At 43.0% G+C, this 24,656-nt stretch overlaps 1 protein-coding gene across 1 annotated transcript; it reads left to right on the top strand.

Moving 5' to 3' along the window:
- The first annotated feature begins 62 nt into the window (after positions 1-62).
- On the top strand, positions 63-23,140 carry LOC8031937 (type I phosphatidylinositol 4,5-bisphosphate 4-phosphatase-B). The gene is made up of 8 exons (XM_002407864.5): positions 63-328; positions 2,852-2,991; positions 7,196-7,302; positions 10,995-11,097; positions 12,158-12,207; positions 14,123-14,213; positions 21,748-21,802; positions 21,987-23,140. The coding sequence occupies exons 1-8, from the start codon at positions 235-237 to the stop codon at positions 22,070-22,072; spliced, it is 726 nt and encodes a 241-aa protein (XP_002407908.2). The 5' UTR covers positions 63-234; the 3' UTR covers positions 22,073-23,140.
- Positions 23,141-24,656: the final 1,516 nt, after the last annotated feature.

Raw genomic sequence — 24,656 nt, 5'->3', positions numbered from 1 at the left:
TTTTATTTGTAACATTTTTCAGTTTTTGCTGGCTTAGTTTGTAATTTTGCCGCAACAAAGGTGCGGCGCTACAACTCGTAAGGGTCACTCAGATTCGCAAAGCAAAACAGCGGCTGTGGCCATGAAAAGGCGACACATTTTTTAAACGAAACTCGAGTGCGTGGCGTACAGAGGTGCGGACTGGCTCGCTGGCTCTGAATCACATGTTTGTTGTCCTGCCTTGGTCCTGCCAAAATGGCAGTCAGCGATGATTCCGTCGAACGCACACCGCTTCTTCAGGAACAATCTGATTCTTCTTTGCCCAGTTACAGCAATGCCCAGGTCAGGGGTACGTATGTTGAAACGAGCCGTATTTCTTTCGCCGCTGAACTGTCCTACCCCATCATAGTGGCGTTTCATTTCCTCAGTACTGCCCAGAATCGCAGCCGACACAACCACCCACTGACGTATTTGTGAAGGATAGCTCTTGCGTAAATCATTGATCTTATCGGGCGGAGGCACACTCGCCCTGAATGATACGTGCACTTAAAGATTTGTTTTAACTCGCAACCACCGGAATCGGTCGGTTCCGAAGTGGCTGCCGAGGGTGTGATTTCCATGTACGAGGAGCGTTCTTTCCTCAAAACTGCTCAGATGCGCATTTTCCCAAAGCCAATTTTGTTTGTGTAACTCCCTTGTTTTCAGCTTTCCTACGTGTAAATCTTGTCGGGGAAAGCTGTCGCCTGACTTGGTCGCCTTGGGACACATATGTGCTGTTCGATCGACATCTGTTAAGTCGAAGACGCCGTGTCGGTAGTCCACCGTTACAATGCGGATGAGAAACAACGCATCAGTAATGTAGATGTGATGCGACAGGAACGCGCGGGCAATTCTTACGAGCGGGACACTGGTTTTTTTTAAACTAAAACGTACGCGTGAAGACGTCAATACGTTTCGCCCGAATGCTCGAAAACTGGTGGGCGTATGATGCGGCCGGAAGGAGGACGAAGAGAATGGGGTACCAATACCACTGCCTTTTTTATATATATAATTTTTTTTTACTAGGGGTATTGGAACTGCGATATGCACAACTGCGATATGCACGTTAACACGGGCTGCCAATGTTAAAACAAAAGAAAACGATTGCTCGCATCACCGATAGTCATATCTGTAGGATTCCCATGGAACCTAATTGACCTCTTGAATATCTCGGAATGATAGACTCAAAAGGTACCATCAAGGTTGGAACCCTACAGATGCCAAATATTCCGCACTGTCATTATACGTAACATGTAAGTTTTGTATTGTGCAGTGCCTGCTGTCCTTCCGTTCTCCAGTGTGTTTTGATCTACCAGTAATCGGAATGTGACAATTTAAAGGGGCATATAGCTACATCTGAAGCTGTTATTGACCTCTAATCTGCTAGTATTTCCTTCTTTTTTTTTTTTTTTTTTCAGAGCCCCTAAATAAAAAAAAACAAAAAAAAACAAGCTTTTTGTACATCACACTAGGTTATGTAGAATTGTACACATTTTTGGAAAAAAAATTTATATATATATATATATATATAATTTATTTTTTTAATTGTGTAACATCAATCGGCTCGCCTGTTTACTTACGCTTTCTTCAAGCAGAATTATATCTTCTTTCTCAAGAAAAACAAAGTTTATTCGAAACCAGATGACAAGTGCTAAGAACTGCTACATTCAAGATACGGTAATTAGATAACAGGAATTACCAGGCATTCAAAGTGTTTTCTTTTTTTTCTTTTTTTTAAATTGATTCGTTTTCATTGTTTCTGTGGTCGTAAAAATAATGTTTCGGGTTTGTTATATGTAGTAATGAAGATATACCACAGACAGCATATTGCTTCCCAAATATTCCGATTTCCATGACATCACACATAACTGAGGATAAGGGTAACGAAAGTCCTGAGTGGCCAGCTCTCGACTATAGTCGGTTACAGGTTAAGAAGTTAGCAGCAAATGCCCCTCAAAGGGAATCATATATCCCTCCGCCACCTCCGCATCCAATAGCGTCCCATTGTTTCCTTGACGTCGCGGCCAACGCGCGAGGAGGGTCTTGCCTTTCTGTACGTACTTGCTTTATCTTTCGACTTTGACTTAGCATTGTGGAAGCCACAAAGAGATTAGAGTTTTCCCCCTCCGATGGAAACAAATACGACTTTTGGGGATTAGCTTCCCCCGTTGATGGATACAAAAGCTGCTTTCAGGGGCTCGGTTCCCCCTCCAATGAATACAAAGGCCGCTTTCTTAAAAAGTGGGATTGGAGACAAGTTGGAATCCATTGAAGCGGAACAAGGAGCGTTTCCAGTGAACTCTCCTTTTGACTGCGGAGAGATTTGAAACGGGCGCATCACACTTGTGCCCTCCCTCCCTCCTTGACTTGTAACCGACTATAGCGTTTTTTTTTTTTTTTTTTTTTTTTTTTTTGCAAGGAGAAACCAAAAAGGGATTTCGGGTGCACATTTTTTTGGGGGGTGGCGGGGGCAGGGGCAGGGAGGGAGGGAGGGCTTCTATGCGTCATATGTTCATAAAAACCTATGCATGCATAAATGCCTTGTCAGTGACTCCTTCACATATTGGATGTGTCCAAGGCACTTTTCCTGTGGCCTATCTTTTGTAAAAGATAACAAGCCTGAGATGGCAGATAAGCCATCTGCAGATGGTTTGAGTAAGGAAGGAGACTAAACTGGCATTAGTTTCTTTAGTGGTCTCTCCTGCCCGAGCAAAGTAAGTAGTCAGTGAGATGTCACTCAGTGGTGACAAGCTAAGTATCACTACTAAGGGAGCTTACCTTAAGAAATTAATTTTGTAACAGTGATGTTTCATGAGCACATATTTCTTTCCAGACGAACTCCCACCGCCATACACGCCACAGTTTGCTGCCCAGGGCAACATCGTTCCATGTCGTGTGTGTGGATATGTGATTGACATCAGCGGCCGACGGGACCAGCATGTTGTAAAATGCTCGCGCTGCAGCGAGGCCACGGTATGAGCTACGAAGAAAATGGCAATTCTGACCATTTTTCTTTGAAATGATCATTGATAATTTCACCACTCCCATAAACTGTGCATGGAGTAGCTACTATTCAGGAAGTAGTGGCTCTTTACTAGGGTTGCATGTTTTCAGTATATACAGGGTGACCCTGAAAAAAAATTTACAGCGTTTCTTTCACTGCAGAAATAAACTATGCATCGCCGAACCCTCATTCTCCGTCCCAAAGTTAGCGCTAGCGGTCCAAACCAGATGCCGAAGTTTCAGCACAAACCAATATTTTATTCAGAAGTTGTATGTGATTTTCTGAAAATTTCAATGGGAAAATGGTGGTCGACGTAGCTGTCGAATACTTGGAGATCTGTGGTGCCAGAAACCAAAAATGGGCCAAACATGGGCCCCTTTTTTCTATTCAAATTTTCAGTAAATTGCAACTTTTTAATAAAATATTGGTTTGTGCTGAAACGTTGGCACCAGGTTCGGACCTCTAGCGCTACCTTTCGGCGGTGAACGAGCGTTCGGCGATGCATAGTTGATTTTAACAGTAAAAAAAAGCAAACATGTAATTTCTTTTGGGGGGGGGGGGGGGGGGGGGGGAGGCACTCTGTACTGATTAGCCCTGAAAGGTATTCAAGTGGTTTTATCAAAATCGGGAGAAAACGAAAAACCCCGAATTGGTGCTCTCCTTGAATAAGAAAAGGCCGAGCTTCCCGAGAAGAAATAATTATCTATAGCTGTGTTTTGTGTTGACCCAGAACACAACCCCCACTGAACTATCCACAAGGTTGCTTTAGGTACCACACCCCTTCTGTCGTTTCCATCTTGTTTTCCATATATTCGGGTTGTGCGTGTGTTCCCTGGAGGTCGGAGGACCCCATACCCTTGTCTTGTTTTCTTCAATGCAAGAACCGATGACGGCAATTTTCTCCCCGACACCAAAAGTGGGAAATAATAAATCGCCAAAAATCTAAAAAAGAAAGGAAGAAGAAACTGAAACCTACTCATGACTTGTGAATCGGCGGAGATGATGGAGGACCCGTTTGTAGTAAGGGGAAGGGAAAGGTATAGTTTAATTATTGTGACTGATTTAATAAATAAATATAACTAAGAGCTAGGGAGAAGTAGACTTCTCTCATTGACAATCACACTAGAAAACTCGCCCGAAAATTGGAACGTTTCTTCTCAATCTGAAAAAGGACAGCTTTTATTGCCGGGCTTGACCGATGAGGCAGGTCTTCGTGAACCCCCATTTGGAGAACCACTGGCCTAGAGAGTGCAAGTTGCGCTCCATTTCAGGTGGAAGTCAATTTATTCTCACATAAATCTAATTTCATACATATGTATGAAAAAATAATAAAGACTGAACAATTTGTGTTTTTTTTTAAAGGTGAAACCATGTGAACGTACCAAGTGTAGTGATGCTTTTCATTTTCACGATGTGGATGTGGCTCGTGTTTGAAAGGCTGCATTAATTGCCAGAAAATATTTAGGGAGTGCTTGTGGGGGTTTAGAAGTAAAGTGAATGAAATGCCAGAAGATGACCCTTTTCAAAAGTTCATCAAGGAACATTGGCAGTCGCCATTGATTGGACACGAAGCGTGCGATTGGATCAAAGTTCTAGTGTTGGGAAGTACTTTAAGTTCATTCTACTTAAAGTACTACTTGAAGTAGGTTTAGGAAACTTGTAACTACTTGAAGTAGGTTTAGGAAACTTGTACTTTACTTGAAGTACATTATCTGAGTATGTACTTGTACTTTACTTCAAATATTTTTTTCTGGTACTTTCCGAGGAAAGTACAATTCTCGATTTTAAACTACATTCCCCAAATTTTGTTTTGTTAAATTTGTATCACAAAATAATTCTTTGTCGACTCCGAAGAAATACTGGGAGGGATATTCTACTCTCATCAGAAACGTGAGCAGACGACGCATCGCTCCGTTTGTTCTGGGGGCGGCTTTCCCATAGCTTTTTGAACTCTCGCTACTTCTCGGTCGGTCAGAGCAAGGGAGGAGGTTTAAAATATTAGGAGTGCAAAATTAATCGTAACATAGCACCTGAGACTGTGGTGCGGAAAAATTAAACTTTCAATGCGAAGAAAAAGACAACAGGGGAGAACGTCCCAATGTTTTGAGACATTCTCTTTTGTCTTTTCGTTCCACTTGAAAGTTTCTTAATTTTTTCGCACCCCAATCTCAGGTGTCACATTATGATTATCACCAGCTCGCTTGCACACTCGCTTGCGGAAGCTACGGGCTGACGTCATGCTCTCTCCTAGTACATTTAACCACCTTGGGTGCAACAATCCAGTGCAAGCGGTGCCAAATTCAGAAGAGGGACTTCTGAATTTGGCTTCATTCCTGAAAATAACTACTCTGTGGCTACTTGACTTTATCAAATATTCACTGCTGTTTAGGCATTACCCCTCGGCAATGCATACCTGGGCCCGTTCGCTCGAAGCTGGTTAACTCTAACTGCAGTTAGAAGTTAACCGCATTTCCCTACGAGGGGGAATTTTAGGTCACGTGACCGGCAGATTAAAGGCGGCGGGGAAACATGGCGGTGGCTCGGTGAGTGAGTGCTGCTCGCTTTGAAACTAATATGTTGTTGTAGCTGCAATAGCAGGCGCGTTAGTCAGCAATGAATGGTGCAGGAGGCTTTTGCTTTGCCTTACCTCACTTAAATCGCAAAGCATGAGCAATGACCTCGCCGCATTTTTTAGACACTCTTGCGATTCTGGCCGTTCCTAAGCCTAAATGAACGCGGTAATTGTCGACATGGCAACGTCTTTGGAAAGTGAATTGCCTTGGCGGGGTATTGATAGCACACAAAAGTAGACAGCGTCCAAATAGACCATTTGCTGAATTTCCCAAGCACCGAGGTGCATGCTACGAGTGTAGTTACACGCGCTGCACGTGCTGGCGTCTGCAGTAGTAACTATTCGAAAGAAAAAAGCCTAAACCAATTTTGCCTTGCACACGCATTCCTCAAAGCCTTAATATGATTATTTACTTCGAGTCTTTTATAAGGGGAAGGCCAGCACGCGCAGACTGTAGAATTACACTTCCAGCGTTCTCCTCGATGCTTGGGTAATTTACTAATAGGTCTATTTTCACTGGAGCCGAATTACAGTTTTTTCAACTTAAGATGGTGTTATATACAGTTCTTACATGCTGGCCAACCGTGCTGCCAGTGTACCGCCCGCCTTTCACTGCTCACTTCTTCCTTATCATTTCTAGGACTGAACTTCGTCGTCCTCTTTTGAAACCTGAAGGAAATTTCAACGAGGCTTATCTTCAATTCAGACAGCCATGCATTTAGGAATTTTCCAGACAAGGGTTAATTTAGTTTTACCTTACCGATTATCTGTACCACGAGCCATAAAAATTGTTTCTTAAGCTCAAATGTATGCCCCGCTGCGTAACGAAAACCCGGTGCGCGCATTTTCGGGTCTCCCTCATTTCGGGAACCTTTCCACGGAAGCCACTTATATTCGCTACAGCCAGTAGGTGACACCAGCTACCACCCCATAATAAAACACAAAGCTATCGCTCATCCAGCCTTCGTAAAGCTTGGCTAGGTACTTGTAGGTACCTAGTAGGGAAGGGCGGTTAACTTTTAACCACGGTTAAAGTTAACCGGCTTCGAGCAAACGGGCCCAGTAAAAAAAATCGCTGTATAGGGGAATAAAAGGACATCATGAAAGATTGTGTTAAAATACTTGTACTTTACTTTGAAAGTACATTGTATTTATAGTACTTTACTTCAAATACATTGCACTCAATGTACTTCTACTTTACTTGAAGTACATCACGTCTCATTTACTTTGTACTTTACTTGAAGTACCTTTTAAGTGTACTTTACCCAACACTGCCGAGTTCACGTCGAACGCTGACGCAACCCTCGTGTCCGATGCATGCTCAGGGTATGTGCTTAAGCAATGGCGGACTCGTTGCCACTGCAGCCACTAGATGGCGCACAGTAGGCTCGTTCCATTTACCTGCACCTACTGCACCGGTGCAGAAAAGTGTAGGGCGGTGTACTTCCGGTCGTATCACAATACACATACCGGAAGTAGACCGTCCTACACTTTTATGCACCGGTGCAGCAGGTGTGGGTAAATCGAACGAGCCTACTTTCGAAAAGTGTCTCTTGAGGCCTAAGCTGGTTTTGAAGTCTTTGTGTTCTGTTGTTCCACAGCCCATTCGTCATGCACCTCCAGGCAAGAAGTATGTACGGTGTCCTTGCAACTGTCTCCTCATTTGCAATGTGACTTCGCAAAGAATAGGCTGCCCAAGGCCAAACTGGTGAGTTGCATGCGAGGCTCTCTTTTATGGCCGGGAAAGGTGTGTTGGGTTCGACAGGGTGTTTCTTTTTAAGCTTAACAGATTTAACAGAAAAAAAAAAAAAAAAAAAAAAAAAGATGTGAGAGCTACTCTAATACGGTTTGTGCAGGCGAGTTATATGGCCAGGGGGACATAGTGTAGGGGGCTAACCGTAACGATCACTCAGCTAATTAACTCATAAAATTTGATGTTTTAAATATTGAAAATAAACATATGATTGTAATTAGAAACTTGCCGAGTGCCATCGAAAACCACTAAATCAGTCAATATTAGAAAGACTTGGAGCACGTGGGCAAACTTGTACGGTACGTGTTACAAGTAATGGATTGTAATCGATTACATTTTAGCGTAATTTTGTAACGCTTCAATTACTTTTTTTAAAGGGTCCCTGCAAGGACTTTCTGACTGGTTTTTAATTTCCACCGAACCTGAGCCCACTGAACGTAGTAACTTAATGAAACTTTTCTTGAATTTCGCTTTATTTTAAAAGTTATAGGCAGATCAAAATTACAAAAACATGCAAAAACTAACCTCCTTCATGACGTCCTTGGTCGCTTGAGTGGCCGTGAACTAGACGAGGGGTAGTGAGCTCATCAAGCGCTCACGGCTGCCACACTCTGTGTCGACGGCGCGAGAGGGCGCCACTAAGGCATGTTTTGGGAACGCTGTATAAAGCCGGCAGCCAGGGCGGCTCGCATTGCATTTTCTGTGCGATTAAACACTAATTCGGCATGACACTTGATTGGCCACAAATGACAGCAAACACGGGGTAAAGATCAATTCAGAATGGGAGCCACTTCGCGCTGCCATACTGCAAAAAGGCCAAACCGCAAGCCAAAGATGCTCGCCGAAGGCCTTGGGAACGCTCTGAACTGGTCGGATCCTCAAGTCCGTACGACCGCAGCACCGCCGCATACATCCGGAACCTTTCTACGCTCGCCGCTCGTTGGCGCCTGATCCCACTACACCTTTCTAGTATGCGCCACCTTTTCCACCGCTTGGTGGCGGGTATGTCGACGGGTTATTTCTTGTTTCCGTACTTTCTAAACTGCTTCTTTTTTTTTTTTCAGTTATAAAATAGTGAACAAAAACTAGTTTTATAAATAACTGAAACGGTTCGCTCCACTTATATTTTGTATTTCGACTAAAAAAAAAGCTTTTAGCGGCTCTGACCAGTGGTAAGCCGAGGACCTAAGATGTCACATATCGCGCGCTTTCAGCACCGCAGGTCGCCCCCGTAGGTGGAGGAGGTTTGCGTGTCATCCGGTTAAAATATGACGCACTGATATGTAGTTAATCCCTCCGTGCCCGCTGGCTTGCCCGAACCCCGAGGGACGTGGAAACCGCAAAAAAAGATAGACGCTTATATAGGATTGCAGGGCCCCTTTAAGGAGTGAAAATCCTTGTAATTGAATTACTTTTTTGCTCTAATCGATTACAAAATTACCCATTACAATTTTTCTCAATTTCTTTCTTTTTTTTTTTTTTTTTGTATGGGGGGAGGGGGTAGATGTGCTGGAGTCGGTCAGCGTTGGAGTTTTTTTCTTTTTCGAAGCCGGGACCTCAAGAAATAGTAGGCCACTTCACTATGCTTCGTTTCCTGGGTACATTTCTTTTTTTTTTTTTTTTTATATACACTGGAGACTACGGGGTATGAAAAATGACCTTATTTAAATGCACTCTTTTTATTAATTTTTTTCCACGAGAGGGTTTGGGTGTGTTGGCGTCACTCACTCAGCTCTAAACAAAAACAATCAAGGCTTTTTTTTTTTTTTTTTTTCTTCTTTCTCGAAGCATTTGAGCACTAGAGCCCAAGGATTTTGCTACCGTAATAAAAAAAAAAAGTTGAATGAAAGTAACGTGGGAAGTAATCGATTACTTTAGAATAATTTTTCAATTACTTTTTTGAGGCTGTACTGTAATTGTAATCGGTTATTTTTTACAGTGAAGTAATTGTAATCGGTTACTTTCTATCAGTAACGTGTACATGTCTGCACATGGGAAGCACAGTGGACAGCTAAAGTTACTACTCGTGCAGCAGAAGCAAGGCTACCAGTGCGATAACGCACCCGCGCGGTTTTGCCATTTCTTATGTGCGTTTTCACGCCCCAGGCTTGTGCCTATTACACGAGTGATAACTTTAGCGGACTCCCGCACTTCCCACGTTTTCAATGATGCTCTGCAAGTTTCTAATTGGAACTACGTAAAGTTCTGAAAGAACGCCCGCCCCCTAAAGATCGCCCATCCTGTTTTTCTGGCTAAATATCTGTAACATAAAAATTCCAAAACATCGCCCACCCCCCGATTTCCGTCGGAAGGGAATCACATCTACCGTGCGATCTGCTGTACCTGTACATCTGATAGCGAGTCGTAGCGGGTTTCCGCGTTTTTGTCCGCGATCTGCGCGCGCGATATCGGCTCCCGTAATACGCGAGTTGTTCCCGCGTGTATATTGCATCGTGAAATATGAATCTGCTGCATCCGCCATCTATGGTATCCGTTCCCGTGATATGAGACTTTGTAACGGATTCCTGCGTTTTTGTCCGCGACCTGCGCGTGCGATATCGATTCCCGTAACACGCTAGTTGGTCCCACGTGTATATTACATCATGAAATACGATTCCGCTGCATTCGCATCTGTTAATTTTTGATAATGTTTTCACCATTTATTTCTTCATTTTGGGTGGGGCAGTCTTTCCGAATTTTAGTGTCTTTCTTACTAATTAAAAAGTTAAAAAATTTTAGTTAAATAGTTTATTGTGCTGATTAACCCCTTATATAATGTCCCCTTTTCCGTAAACTCACCTATACAAACCGCATTAGTGTAGCTTTCACGGCTTTTTAGAGCGCAGCTCTTAGGTGCTCGTTTCCGGATTTTGCGGCATCAGCGTCGCCGTCGGCGTAACCGGCCCGCTAAATTTAGCGGGAAAATTGTTGTCACGTGACCTCAACACTAATTCAATTCCCCACTGTATTTAGCAGGGAAATTCAGTTTCTGCGCTAGATTTAGCGGACAAATTCAGTTTCTCCGCTAGATTTTGCAGGAAAATTGGCGTCGCGCGACCTCAACACCAATTCAATTCCCCGCTTAGTGAAGTTTTTTTACTAAGCATCAATTTTCCCACTAAATCTAGCAAGAAAATTCCTACTAAGCATCAATTTTCCCACTAAATCTAGCGGTAAAATTCCCCAGCAGGGAATTTGTCTGCTGGGGAATTTTCTCAAACGACCGAACAAAAGCGAACGAGCGAACCAAAGCTTTTCTATTGTTAGAGATCAGTAAAGAATGATTGGTGCTTGAATATTCGTTCGTTTGCTCATTCGCAAACGAGCAAACAAAAGCTTATTTATAAGTTCTGTTGTTAGAGATCAGTAAAGAATGATTGGTGCTTGGATAGCAAGACCAAAGCCATAACTAAATGTTGGTATACGAGAAATTATTTTTTTCTAACAACCTGTCACCGTGAATTTGGATTGGTTCATTCTGAGTGGAGAGGCCAAAAACCAACTCCACGCTGGCACACAGACCCAAGATGGCGGCACACTGCCCAAAAAGAGGAAGCTTCGGTACTCTGTAACCTATCTAGTGACTTTAAACTGGATGCTTGAGCTAAAAACATGCATCTGCATTTTTTTTTTTTTTTTTTTTGCAGCCACCGAATTATTAATTTGGCTCCAAGTACCACTAGCATTCCCCAGGCTCCCCTCCCTGGACTTTGCCGTGTTTCATGCGTCCATTGTCAGCAGAACTTCCTGGTGAGTCTGTTCATCTGTTTAGCTTTTCTTTCTTGAAGTCTTTATTTTGTGCAAGAGCATTGTGACCACTAAATCTGATTACTTGCTGGGGCATTACAACATTTGAATAAAATCAAGAATTTAAGATCAAAGGTCTATAAGGCACTCGAGACTAGATCCCAAATTGAGAAACCTCATTTTCGATGGTACAGAACTCCCTGACCATAAATGTATGCATACCTTTACAGCAAATGCAAAACTGCCATGCTTGCAGTGTGTGGCTGAATTAATCAAGGTGGGAACAGAAAAATTCTAGACCTGGCGGAATTCTGGCTTGGAATACTAAACGTAACAAATATATATACATATAAATAATTTATTGAGGTTTTGCATCAATACCATTCAGATAAATCAGTTTTAAACTAAGTACCGTGTAGAAATCGGCCCACATGGTTTAAAAAAAGTTTAACAGTTAAACCATGTTAAAGAACGAGCCATGGAGACCAGAGATTAAGCTTTCAACTGCCAGACTTGTTAAATCAATACCCCATTTTACTTATGGAGGGGTCAATACAAAGTAGGGAAAACGGGTTTTGAGTAATTTCGAAATGTTGGTATATGTAATTAGTGTCTCTGCTTTAGAATCTGTGAACTTATTTTTTAAACTCTCTGCTTCTTAGCTTTGTATGCATTTGTTTTCTAGCATGTATACTTTCACTTACATGCATCGCTATGCTGCTGTAGATGAATGGGTGGCATGGCATTCGGACATCTTTTGCCTTTTGCCGTGTCCTCCAAGATAATATTTGTTTTAAATAAATTGTCTCAAGTGAATGACTAAATGAATGATTGTGTGAAACAACCTGTAGCATTATCCACCTGGCAAGGTAATTCGGGAATCACGTACTAGTATACGCCAGGTTGGATAGAAACAGTGCAAAGCAGAAAAGAGGCTGAGAGTTTGGTGCTGAAGTTCTTGGGTATGTTTATGGGTCATCTAGCTTATTGGTCTACTTTTAAATTAGAATTTTGTTGCTGTATTGTTGAATAAGTACTAATTCCTGGCGTGCTTATGGTGCAGTTCAACACGCTGAACAATGCCTTGTCCCGCTGCCCACATTGCAGAAGAGTGTATGTATTCTCTTTTCTCATTTTTGAACTTAGTTTCTGTGTAATTTTGTACAAGCATTTTCAAAATGTGCAACGACAGTTTTCCCAAACCTGGTATTTCAATAGGTGTGTACTGACTTTGGGTGGACTGTGTTTATGTAAATGTAGGGCTGAGCAATTGATTGATTAACCAACCAATTAATCAATTAATGCTTTAATCACAATTAATTTTTTAGCCGGTTAATCGGTAAAATTTTATTGAACCAAAGTAGTGAAAAGTAAACGTTTACACCAAGCAGACGTGGATGAGAACACCTAGGGTTCTAAACTCGTCAAACACAAAGTTGGGGCCAAAGTTCACGGAGAGCAGCGATTGGACTATCCCGACGATGACATCGCGCTTTTTTGGCCGGCATCCAATCGGCGCGCTTCGCGAACTTTCGGCTACAACTTTGTGTTTGACGAGTTTGGGGCCCCTAAATGATGAGCAAACTTTAGGTCAAAATTTAGCCTTAAGTAAACTGTAGGGGCAAGATTTTGTAACTCCCGAGAAGTGCATAAGGTTACATGTGTCCCGGCCACTCCAATGCCGCTCAAGTGTCCGTTTAGCGCTGCAGAGACTACTGTGAACAATCGGAGGAGGTTGCTCTTGTCAGGTAATGTCAACAAACCTCTCTGCCTCATGCAAATGAAGTGTAATAATCTGTGTATGTGAGTGCCTTTGAACTCTTCTTAACTACACATCAAGGTTGATTCATAATAAAAACTGTATATTTCACCCTTTAGGTTACCTCATATTCAGCAAATGCATAAACAAAAAAATATGTTAATTTCGACTTTAAAAAATATTATGCTTAATCGAATAATTGATTAAAGGGTGGCAATTAATCGGGTTAAAACTTTTAATCGACGCCCAGCCCTATGTAAATGGCATATTTTTACCCAATTGTCAGCTCGGTTTTTCCTCCTCCTCATTGGACTCCAAGCCAACACGCTGCAGATATGTGGAAATCTCTGCTGCAAGATTTTTGGCAGTAATTCGTACCGCGACTTTTACACTGAAAGAGAGGGTGCGGCTCTGTTAACGGGCGACTTAAAACAAAAGCAAGCTTTTCTGTTTGTTTTATTCAAAACCTGAGGGTTTTCTGTATAGGCTACTGGATAGAATACATCAACTTCACAGCATTTCTCCCCATTGCCTCAAAAATAAAACATAAAAGTTGGATCTGAAGAATTACTTTTGTTTAGCTCCTCCGGAAATATTGACATCAATGCACCATTTCCCCTCTCGTTGGGAGCTCTTCTCTTCCCACATAAGCAGTGGAGCAGAGACCGTGTGAAGTGTGACATTGTGTATACATCTCTCCTGTCGTGACAACCACTCATCGCATAAAATGTGATCAGTGGAATTTTCCGCTTTGGAGAGCAACTTTCAGTTTTAATTCTCATTGCTTTCATTCGTAATTCAATGAGATTATTGATATGATGCAAATATGTTTGCTGTGTCAGAACCACTGCTTAAAAGTGTTCTAAAGTATTTTTCAGTATCGTCTTTTTATATCATGAACTCGGATCTACTTGCCCTAAGCATCCTAGAAAACCCAAAATTACAGTCGTGGGACTTTTTTCCCTGCGAAAAACGTGACCAAATGTTGTGGCATGCCCCTTTTCCCGAGATATATCCCAGAAAAGGACGACAGGCCACGCATGGTTATTGTTATGAATTTTGTAGAACTTTTGGGGCCTATAGACTGGATTATTGCCTTGAAAAGACACACTCCAGATCTACTTTAGTCCACATTTAAAACTTTTGGCCCTCTAAGTGCTGGACCAGATTATATCTCAAAAGTAGGTTGAAGCAGAATTGATGCGGTGGATTATGGCAGGATCCCACAATCCAAACGACTGACGTGCTTCTCTCATGTGTCCAATGCAGGTCTTCGGTGGGGCCCCAGTTTGCACGAACCCGAGGAATCCTTTCTCTTGTCCTTGCTCTCGTGTTTTTGGCCATTACGCTTGGAGTTGCGGTGAGTTCCTGATTCGTTTTTTATTATGTTATTGTAAAATCAGCAAGCGAAAATTATGCTAAAATTAACATTCAAGTATACCTGCACCGCTGGCATCACTTTTTCATTGCTGCCTGCAGGGACTTTCAGTTAAAACACGAGTACAAAACTTGTAAATTCAATAACTTTTTGAAAGAATGTTATATTGGCGTACTATTTGGGAAAGTATTCCAGCGACGCTTGTTCGTGTGTTTAGCAAATTTTCAGGGAAATTTGGGACCATGAAAACACTGGGTACCCCTTTAAAAAGACACTGGACACCCCCCAAAAATGGTTTTTTTTTTTAGTTTTTGTTAGGCGATTCATTTTGGTGTCGGAAGACTACCCAATCAATATTTTGCTACAGTGTCGCGCAAGTAAAAAAACTCAACTGCTCGACACCGAAATTGAACTGGAGAGGAAGAAGAAATATAGAGGAGAAAGTTGCTGGAAGTCACAAGGCTGTGCAGGATTTTTTTTTTTTTTTTTTTTTTTTTTCAATCGACGTATTAGGAACGTTTTAGAAACCACAAAAAAATGGGTGTTTTCTTTTTCAGTCTATTTTTAGTATTGAGTGTGTGCCTTCGATGACCCACGACTTTGATTATCTTTGGTAGTTGTGTCTAAACCATAGAAACTGGCACATGCCCACGGAGAAGTGGAGTGCAACTCAAACCGGCCAGTTCTCGATTGGCGGTTTTCGGGCAGAAAGAAAACTAATTTCGAGGCCGTAAATTGTGTTCTGGGTACAGTGTAGACCGCATATAACGTATGTCGCGGGAGTCGCGAAAATCCGCACTATAAGCGGTACGCGCTATAACCAAAACATCAATTTTTCAGGCCAAAATACATGCCATGAGACAACTTACCTTTGTAAAAGAATTTATTTTATGTTAGATGAAAAATAAAGCTTAGTTTGAGGAAAGTCTTTATTTCAACAGACTAGTACAGTTCTGTCTCAAGTGTGTCTCACATTTTGAAAGAAATGAGCGGCTTTTGCCTGGCGCAGCCTTTTAACAACGTCGCGGGTTGCGGACGGATGTTGCGAGCGTTCAGGATCGCTAACCCTAATCACTTTTCTCCGGAGATGAAAACGCGTGAAAATTTGCATCCTTCATACGGTAAGCGCTAGTTATACCTTGAACTTGAGCACACGCACGCCAAATAAGAAATCCGGGCGATGTTCGAGGACACAAATGCTTAGAAATCACCACTGTAGTCGAAGTAAACAAACACGACGACACGGGCGTTTCTGCCGTCTTGAAAGCGCCGCCACGACATCGCCGCACGCGTAGGTGGATCTTCCCTTCTAGTACGTGCTGGGTTATCATAGCGACACACAACGAAAATTCACAGTCAAGGATAGCGCTTTTACGCGGAACGATGAGATGAATGCTGTCTACGACAACGATCTCAACCGACGCCATGTTTGCGGATAGAAGCAGCCGGCCCGCGACCGGCATGCAACGCGCGCGAACACTTCTCCTCGACCTGCGATTGGTCTGTCGTTGCGGTTGTTTGTTTCCAACGCAGCGGAGGGACGCACGCACGTGAACGACACGTGCGTGCGTCCCTCCGTCGCTATGGCAACTAAGGCCTCTCTCTTCGCTTCTCCCCGCTCTCCCCGCTTCTTCAAACAACCTCCTTGCCCCACGAGTGCCGCTTGCGGCTCGCGCCGTCAGCGCCGTTATCTAGTGACGCACAGGGAAGCGTGCTCGCTGCTCCGGTCGGCGGCGCGGTCGGCGGCGCGGTCGGCGGGCTGTGCCAGAAACTGCACTATAACCGGTATTTCCCTTCGCGCGCCTGCATTTTAAGCGGTATGTAATTACATTGAGTTCTATGGGAGGTGAACCGGTAGTTTAAAAAAACCGTGTTATACCCTGTCGCGCACTATAAGCGGTTACGTTGTAAGTGGTCTATACTGTAGTTGGGCTCTCTGTCACGTACAAATAAAAACCTAGGCGAGCATAAATACCCTGTCAGTGTCCCTTTTAGATGGAGAGAGTGGAAGGCTTTGCAGGAGGAGCTTGCCCTGCTTTTCTTAATGTGGAATGGGCTATACAGGGTGAGCAGAAAATACTGTCCCGTGAAAAAACAGCCATAACTTTTCACTCGGATAACAAGAAAACCCGTTTTATGCACCATTCGAAAGAGCAGAAAATTCTGCACAATACAATGAGCTCCCGGTAGGATTTGGCACTAATTTTCGCCCCCTTTGGGGACATAAACCAGTTTAGTCTTGCCCAATCCGGGTATCTCGGCCGAGACCATGACTGACTTCAGAAAATGGACAATTTCTGCGTTGACCATGTGCAGAGCTCCTTTGGAGAGCAGTTCGCATCAATTCTGTGAATTCGGTGCAGTTTGACTGTAAAGATCTTCTCGTCTGTGAAGAGAATCCATTGCAGGGTGTCGCTGCGGCTCAGTCTTAATTTTCTTGCACTTTTTCAGTCTTGGTACTTTGTTCTGGTCCGTGACGAACTGTCCTTTCACAAATTTGTAGAAGACGAGTTGGAGGCCTTTTCTGATAAGCTCCCGCATGGTTCCGTAGCCAACTCTGCGCTCCTGGGCCAGTTTCCTGATGTTTCTTTTGGGATTTCACTGGATTTTCTTCTTGAAAATCCAGTGAAATCCCCAAATCACTGTCTTCCGTTCAGTTGCCAGTCCTTAATCGCTCCAGTCTCTTGGAAACGTTAGACGACGCGACAGACTTGTGTTCGGTCGAAATTCAGGAGCCTGGTGATGTCTGGAATTAGCATTCCCCGCTTGTGATGCGTGATAATGTCTACACAGTCTTCTTCGGATACCATTATTCCTGAAAATTTAGAACAAAAGTGCAGCGAAAACAATTCTAAAACCAAAAAACACGAGAAACAAGAATAAAACATAAGCAGCGAGCGAAAATGTGAGAAAATAAAAAGAAATCAATGTTTCAAGCACGGGACAGTATTTTCTGATTACTCTGTAGGTAGGATTCCGTGTTTTCTGATAAGTCTGAAAAACGCCCACCCGTGATATTTTCGTCAATTTGGATTTAGTCACCGGCTAATGTTTTCGGACTCGGAGGGGACCCTGAATTGTCTAAATATTCAAGTGGTCCGAAAAATCGATTTCAGCCCAAAATATTAAATTTCCACGCATATTCCGCTGTGTATTGGCCACTTTCCACTTGCTTAATGTCAATTTTAAGTTCTCTTGCAACTTTCGCTTTTGTTCACTTTTCACTTGTTTGTTGATCTCTTTGATCACGGTGCTGCGCTTTGTCGCCGCCTTCGTTGGCGCAACCAGTGAAGTTGAAGTTGGTGCCATTTGGCACTATTTGGAGACGTTTAGTCAAGCAAGCTCGCTTCAATACTAAGCCTATAGGCAAAAAAAACCTTTGCGCTCAAAAACCAGAACGGCAGACGGCCGCTCTTCTCGCGGTCGCACTCGAAAAATACGAACCGCGAGAAGAACTGGAGGTGGCAAAGGAATGGTCAGGCGGTGGCCATGTTGGCTATAGCGGAACCGGAAAACCCAACTATAGCCTCAACCCAGCTTGTTTATTGCGTAGGATGTGGTATTGAGGCTACAGGGCAAAATCAAAACAACCAAAATGGTGGTCACTAAGCTTGCGGCGCTATCGTGGCGGCTGTTTTGTGGCTGTAAACTAGGAAATTTTACAAATTATGTCCGAAATATAGAGCAATAAGCTTTATGGCATCCGAAATTTCACTCAATGTTATACATTAACTCTATGGGGTGAGTGACAGTTTGGCGAAAGCATCCGAATAATCAGACGTGTCCGAAAAATCGGCGTCCAAAACATCTGTCGGCGACTGTATCCGATAAACTCAGAATATTGATGTCCCAATGCAAAAAAATAAAGAGACAGTATTCTGCAATTAAGTTTGGTCAGTGCACAGGGTGAGTGTCCTGAGAAAATGCCACCCCAGTTTCCTTTCAAATATCGGATCATTGACAAAAGGGGTCTTAACCGTTTATTTTGGCAAGCTTTGTTCAGGACTTCTGGGTCACGACAAGTGCCAGTGTTGCAGTTTCCAGTTTGGATCATACTATTTTTGCTATTTGGAGGAAGGAGGGGTTGTGTTTTGGTAACAGTGGAAAGTTATGATCCATAGAGATTTCGTAGAAGGCGGGAGAGGAGGGGGAGTAATGGAAGTTTCTAAATAACACCCTTTACCACTTCACGCTACGCATCCGCAGGGTAGAGGGCGATGGAATAGATTGGGATAAAATGAGCTGCACGGCGACTACCTTTGGGAGTTGAGTGATTTTAAGGTATTGACGTTTATCGAAGCAAAACTCGGTTGCAATTTGTGTCGTGGGAAAGATTAGCATATAGCTACTAACAAGGGCACTAAAGCCAAATCCAACTGAAGAAATATTATTTGATAAAAGTGTGTTACTTTAATCCTAGCACACATTTACAACCGGATTTCATTTATTTTTATTTTTGAAAAATGGGGAACGCTGCAAAATTAAACTCTCAATTTCAAAAAATTAAAAATCTAACAAAAAAAATAATTGATAAACTCTATTCGCGACTCCAGCAAAACGGACGCCACCAAGCGGGAAAACCGAGAACCAGCCGGAACAGGTCGCTTTGCGGCTCTCGGCGTCTCTGGTGGCTTTCGCGGACACGTGTTGTCGGCGCAGTGGCGAACAATGTAATTTGACGAAGGTCCGAAAATTTCTTCAGTTTGCTTGAGTGTTCATTAGTGTGGTGAAGCCTCAGTAGATTGTTTCCTTCCATCACGTGTTTGAAAGCCCGTTTGCTCCACAACACACGGTCGCGTGCTTTGGATATCTTGGATGGGGAGGAATCACGGAAAAACGTTTTGATTTCTTGTCTGTCTCGAATCACATTCAAAGTGACGACTACTTGGTAACTGAAAAGTGGTTTCTTTATAAGGATGTAGAACAGTGGACTGAGGACGACAGACGAGTTGTCTCACTGGAGGGAACGCCAATGTTGCAGTCAAGTGAATGTGAAGGTTCGATAGCTGCTTTTCTTGAGTTTGGTTGTGTTCGATTAGTTTCAAGTTTGAGCCACCCACGCCGGCCGGTGTGTTGGCTATTCATCTTGGCTGCTTTTTGCCAAAAAAGCCTCTGGATCACATTGTAGGAGTTGGGCTGATTTCGCAATTACTTGATTCCGGAAAACCTGCTCGCTGCATACGATTAATGAGGGAAATTGTCTGATTTCAAAAGGTGAGGGACGCGTCTCGCAAAGTTAGAAGCTGTCACGGCATTATGATCTATCGCACCTCCAATATTTATATTATACCCCGTCGAAGCCAGCAGCAATACTAGTGTACATCTACATTGCTCAGGTTGACCGGCCACAAAAAATACTTTTCTCCGTTCAGGATTCGAAGTCAAGTTCTATGCAGAGACGTTGTGCGTGCATCTCCGATGAAGACTCTCTTCAGTTTGTCTGCATTCGTCTCCGTGCTACCGGCTAGAACCATTTGGCTGAGCTTAAGTAGTATCTCTCTCTCCCAAATATTCTTTTATTCAGCAGTTCACTTAATAGCTGGTCAACTAAGCTCATATTTCAACCCGAAGAATATACTAATATTGCTTTAGTGGGACATAGTACGTAATATAATACAAACCCGCATATTCGTCAAAATGACTTCTCAATTGCTATTAAAACCTGAATTGAAATTCGAGTATCACCTGCTTAGTGGGGCGCCAGCGGGTTAACATGCTCCTTGGCTCAAGAAGCGCTTGCTTAATTTTCGTAATTTTCCTGCAGCCTGTGCTGTTGACCGAGCAGACGACTTGAGCTGTTTCTTAAACGCGGATATGCACAAAAGCTCAATTTCGCGGACAGATAAGCCGCATGGTCGAGGCACGCGAGTTAGCTAAAAATTACTCTCGGTGGAACAATTCTGTAGTCATCGCTGCTTACCGTCTCTTACCGTCTCTCCGGAGCCCATAGTTTCGGTTTTGAACGAAATCTCCAAAACAAAAGTTTGACATGAAAAGAACAAAAAACACCAGGAAAACAAAACTATGCTCGGCAAGTTTATGTGCACCGGCTACACTTAACCGTCGCAGTTCAAATACCTATAAAGTTGGCCATCAAGCAAAAGAAAATCTGTTAAATCGGATGCGCCACCCGTTCAGGCGGCCCGACCGAGCAGTTGCGACCTGGACCCAGCCACCATGTTTGTTTAGTGGTGGTGCCAGGGCCGTAACCAGGGGGGGGGTTAGGGGGTTCTGACCCCCCCCGAAATTTTTTTCTGGGTACGGCCCTGGTCGGTGCACTCGCAGCCAGCCAATTTTAATCTCCACCTCTGCGCACGCGCAGTGGCGCCGGTCGGCTACTGGGTACCAAACCGGGACCGGTTCTCCGGTTTGCTGTAACTCTCCATTATATGCCACCGATGCACATGATTCATAGGCGAAAATAAGACAACAGACACTTTCAAAATGGCCGCCGTTGTCCCCGAAAACCCCCCCCGAAATTTTTTTCTGGGTACGGCCCTGGGTGGTGCCCCCTATAGGTCGCTGGAGTTGGGAACCGTTTTGGTAAAAAGTAAACTCCCAAAAAACACCTTTTGAATTTGACGAAAAATAAACTCGGAAAATGTGGAACTTTAAGTATAGGTAATGATTCCTTTAAAATTCATAGTGTAGGTTTAAACATTGCGTTTTGCCATGTCCTTGCCAGGTAGCACATGGAGCCCAGCAAAGCAATGTGTGTTTGTATGCACAGTTGGAAAACCGTTGGGACCATAAGAATATTGTCATTAGGATCATAATCTGATGTATCAATGTATTGCCAGCGTTTCAGCAGATCGCAAAAGAAGCTTGCTTTTGAAGTCAATATTTTCAATACAAAAGCATTAACTGTCCCTTGGAGCAAAGCCGGCATGATCTGATGTCTGTAGCAGCAAAACACGGCACCTAAATACCCATTGGTGAGCAAAACAGCACCTAAATTCCCATTTTGGCTGAGCAAAATGACGCATAAATTCCCATTGACTGAGTGAAACGGCACATAAATTCCCATTGGCTGAGCAAAACTGCACATAAATTCTCATTAGCTGCAAAGCGGACGCGCCTCAGAAAAAATACCACACAAACACAGCAACGCAGGTGCCTCGTCACGGAAACCTATGGGGCGCTCAAGGTCAAGGTAAAATCACCTCAGAAATAAAACAAAGAAAAGCACAATGGTGCAGATGCATCGTCACGGAAGCTGTGGAGCCAGAGGGGTGCCGCGCCTGTGCAGTGGGGGAGCATGATGTGTAGGGGAAACGCTGCATGTTGTAATGGTTTTGCATTCCTCCACGTAAGCAGTCTTAAGTGTCATTTAATTTTTTTTCTTTTCTTTTCTTTCGAAGTGCTGCTTTAGCAACATTTTTATGAAATGGTCAAAGTATGAGATTTATGAAAAGTGAAAGGAGCAGTTTTTGACTGGAATCTTCTCTTCATTTGAACTGTGTCAGGTCACTCATTTTTCCAAATATTGAACCCTTACTTCCCTCCTGTTTTACAGTTGGGGACGTACCAGTATGCTTTTGAGAAGAAGGGAATATATGTTGTTTATGCTGGTAAGTAGCACTTTTCTTTACTTGATGTTGCCTAGCAAAATGGTATGGAGTTGAAGCATTCTTATTTCTATGTACCAAACAGGTCAGCGTACTGTGGCGCTAGGCTGAGGTATTTTTATGATGTTAAGTTTTCTGCTTATCATGACAGAGAAGTTATTTTGATGGGACTTTGTTTTTATTTCAGGTGGCTTCATTGCTTTCCTCCTGTTCTTGCTGAGGTCCCTCTATTACCTCACAATGAGGGTATCTCACATTGAAGGACCAGCATGAAGTCGAAGCCACATGGTTATGTGTCCTGATAGTTCCCAGATATCTATGTGCAAAATATATTACTTTGCTTATTGTCAGACCTCTTGGTCTGTGTTGAAACCCAGTATCATGTTTTACTTGTTTTGCCCCTTATCCCCAAGTGTATATATGATTTATGACTTGAGAGTTTGTTTTTTCTATTTTTTTAGGTTCCTCCTTGATCAAGTTTCACCTTAGTGCTGCTGTAAGAGCACAATATTGATATTCATTAACTTTCCTGCTTGCTTGCATGCATGCTGATACGTTTTTTGGACACAGCTGTTGGCTTAATGGTTGAAAGAACTTAAAAACGAATGTGTGCACTTGTGATTCCAACTGCCACGCCAAAGGCTAAAGCGCTATTTTGTGTTCTTAGTTCGTCCCCATATTCTCCATTCTTAAAATTTCAAAAGTGCCTACTGCAGTTCAGTATGTTATTTAATGGCTCTCTGCATTCTTAGAAATAATGTAGTCGACAGTTGGTCTTTCGCTTTGTTAAGAATGATTTAACTTGGTTCACTTAGAAAAGTACCCTGATCCATTTACCCTTTTGGCTTATTTCCACAGCATTAACATGATGGTATCCAAGGTTTACTATGGGGTAGTTATTTGAGTAAACCCTAGCCTGACCCTAGCTTTGAAACCCGCACAATTAATCATGCTTTTTTTATTATTGCTAGAGGAATGCATGGCATTATGGAATTCTGTGTATATGAATTTCAGGTGTTAAAAATTGTGCACTCCTTTTTTTTTTAAATATAATGTTATGGAAGCATACAAGGTCATAACTTGTTTTGATAACCAGCTTTGCAAGTTGTGTATTTTATTGGAGTTTGCTTATGCACTTGTGAAATGAGGACAAATGTGTGTGGCAGGTTCCTTTGTGTAGGCGACATCGACCTTCGATGGAGGTTTATCTGTCTCTTTTGTGGCAATATATGCACCTAAGGGCCTGCACACAATGGCGTTTTTTTCCCTTGTTTTTTTTTTAATTTTTTTTTAGGTTCGTTGCTATTTTTTAGTGTGTTACCAATAAAAGGTACCCCAAGCCATGTGCTACGTTACTTTTGACAAGCTAACAATACACTCTGAACCTGCGGTAGACTTCGTTTTTGCGGGCTTGATTTATTTGTGAATCTTTCATTTCAGTGATGGCGAAGAATCAAGTAGTGCTACAGTTAGCAATTTCACTACTTTTAAAGCTTGCTGTACAAGGCACTTTCTCGCTTTGGGCCATTCAAATTGCGTGGACCCCACATAGTTGTTAAAGCTTGAAAAGCCCTTAAAACAAGGCGATGTAAAAGACCATTTCCCCAATCAAAGGCCTGGGGAGCTGCCCCACCTCGCCGCAACCACCAACTGCCATCGTGCCACTCTGAAAAACGCGAATGAGGAAGAACTGATACCACACACTGGTTCGATCGGATGACCAGGTGCCACCAATGAGTCGTTGCGCTCGTCTGTCTTCTGCAAGAGCCAAAGAGTGACTAGCAATTCTGTAACAGAGCTACAGTGCCTTCTGGACGGCTCAGATAAAGCAAAATATTTGCAAGCCCTTTTTCCAAAATGGCGGTAAGGGTCAAAGATGAGTGCTCGTATACCAGTTGCTGGGACCTGTCTAGTGTGCTGGCTTACCGACACAAATCATTCCCGCTTTTATGAGGAAGCTAGGGTGTTATGCGAGCAAGTCGCTTCTTTATTCTGAAAACAAAACCAGTGTTTATCGTAATATCTACGCCGGGAGGCACGTTTTAATTCAGGAACGAAACCGAAACTAACTTCTATTTTGGATTTAATTTATCGAGGTGTTTATTTCGGTTTCTCTCCTACCTCAAGATGTGCCTCGCAGCGTAGTCATTATGCTAAAGAAATTGTTCGCAGAAACTATTTTGTGACAGGCATGACCGATCTAGGAACTTAAAAATATATTGGACAGTGACTTGTCCCTTTAAAGGGATACTTCAACGAAATTTGAAATATTCCCGTCGTGTTCAAAAATAGGTTGAATATGATCCACATTATCCGTAAATGACAATCACACGTTTGTATTTTGAGCCTGGTGGCTGTATTTTTCGTTATAAACGGCCCACTTTGGCAAGCGCTCGGAGAAGGCCCAGCGGAGACCACGTGACATCCAACGCAATCGTGACGTAGGTCGTCTCAAGACGACCAAAGCTACGGCGAGGCTGACGTCGAGAGGATGGCCTAGTCGTTCCAGCCACCGACGCGGCTGCTTTTGTACAAATTTAGAGTGATGGGTTAATCTTCTATAATCTTGTAGGGGGACAATAGCGACTTCTGCGACACACAAAAGGCATTCTCGGGAAGAGGGGAGTTCCTCCTGCCCCTCTCCTCTCGTCGTGGCCGGATTCGGGACAACCTCCGTCACTAGCTGCCAAGGTTGCTAGACGGGCATTACAAGCGAGGCGTTAGCGACATCCACCAGGTGCTCTTTGCTAATCGTTTAATTCGTTTTAAAATTCCTTTTCGTGACTTTTTTAACGAGATATTGGTATGTTCGATTTGATGGTGCTTTTTTGAACAGATATAGACCAAAAAATGAGCG

This window comes from Ixodes scapularis, unplaced genomic scaffold (assembly GCF_016920785.2).
Source record: "Ixodes scapularis isolate PalLabHiFi unplaced genomic scaffold, ASM1692078v2 PGA_scaffold9__187_contigs__length_104089568, whole genome shotgun sequence".
Taxonomy (NCBI): Eukaryota; Metazoa; Arthropoda; class Arachnida; order Ixodida; family Ixodidae; genus Ixodes; species Ixodes scapularis.
This window is presented reverse-complemented; position numbering and strand designations above follow the sequence as displayed.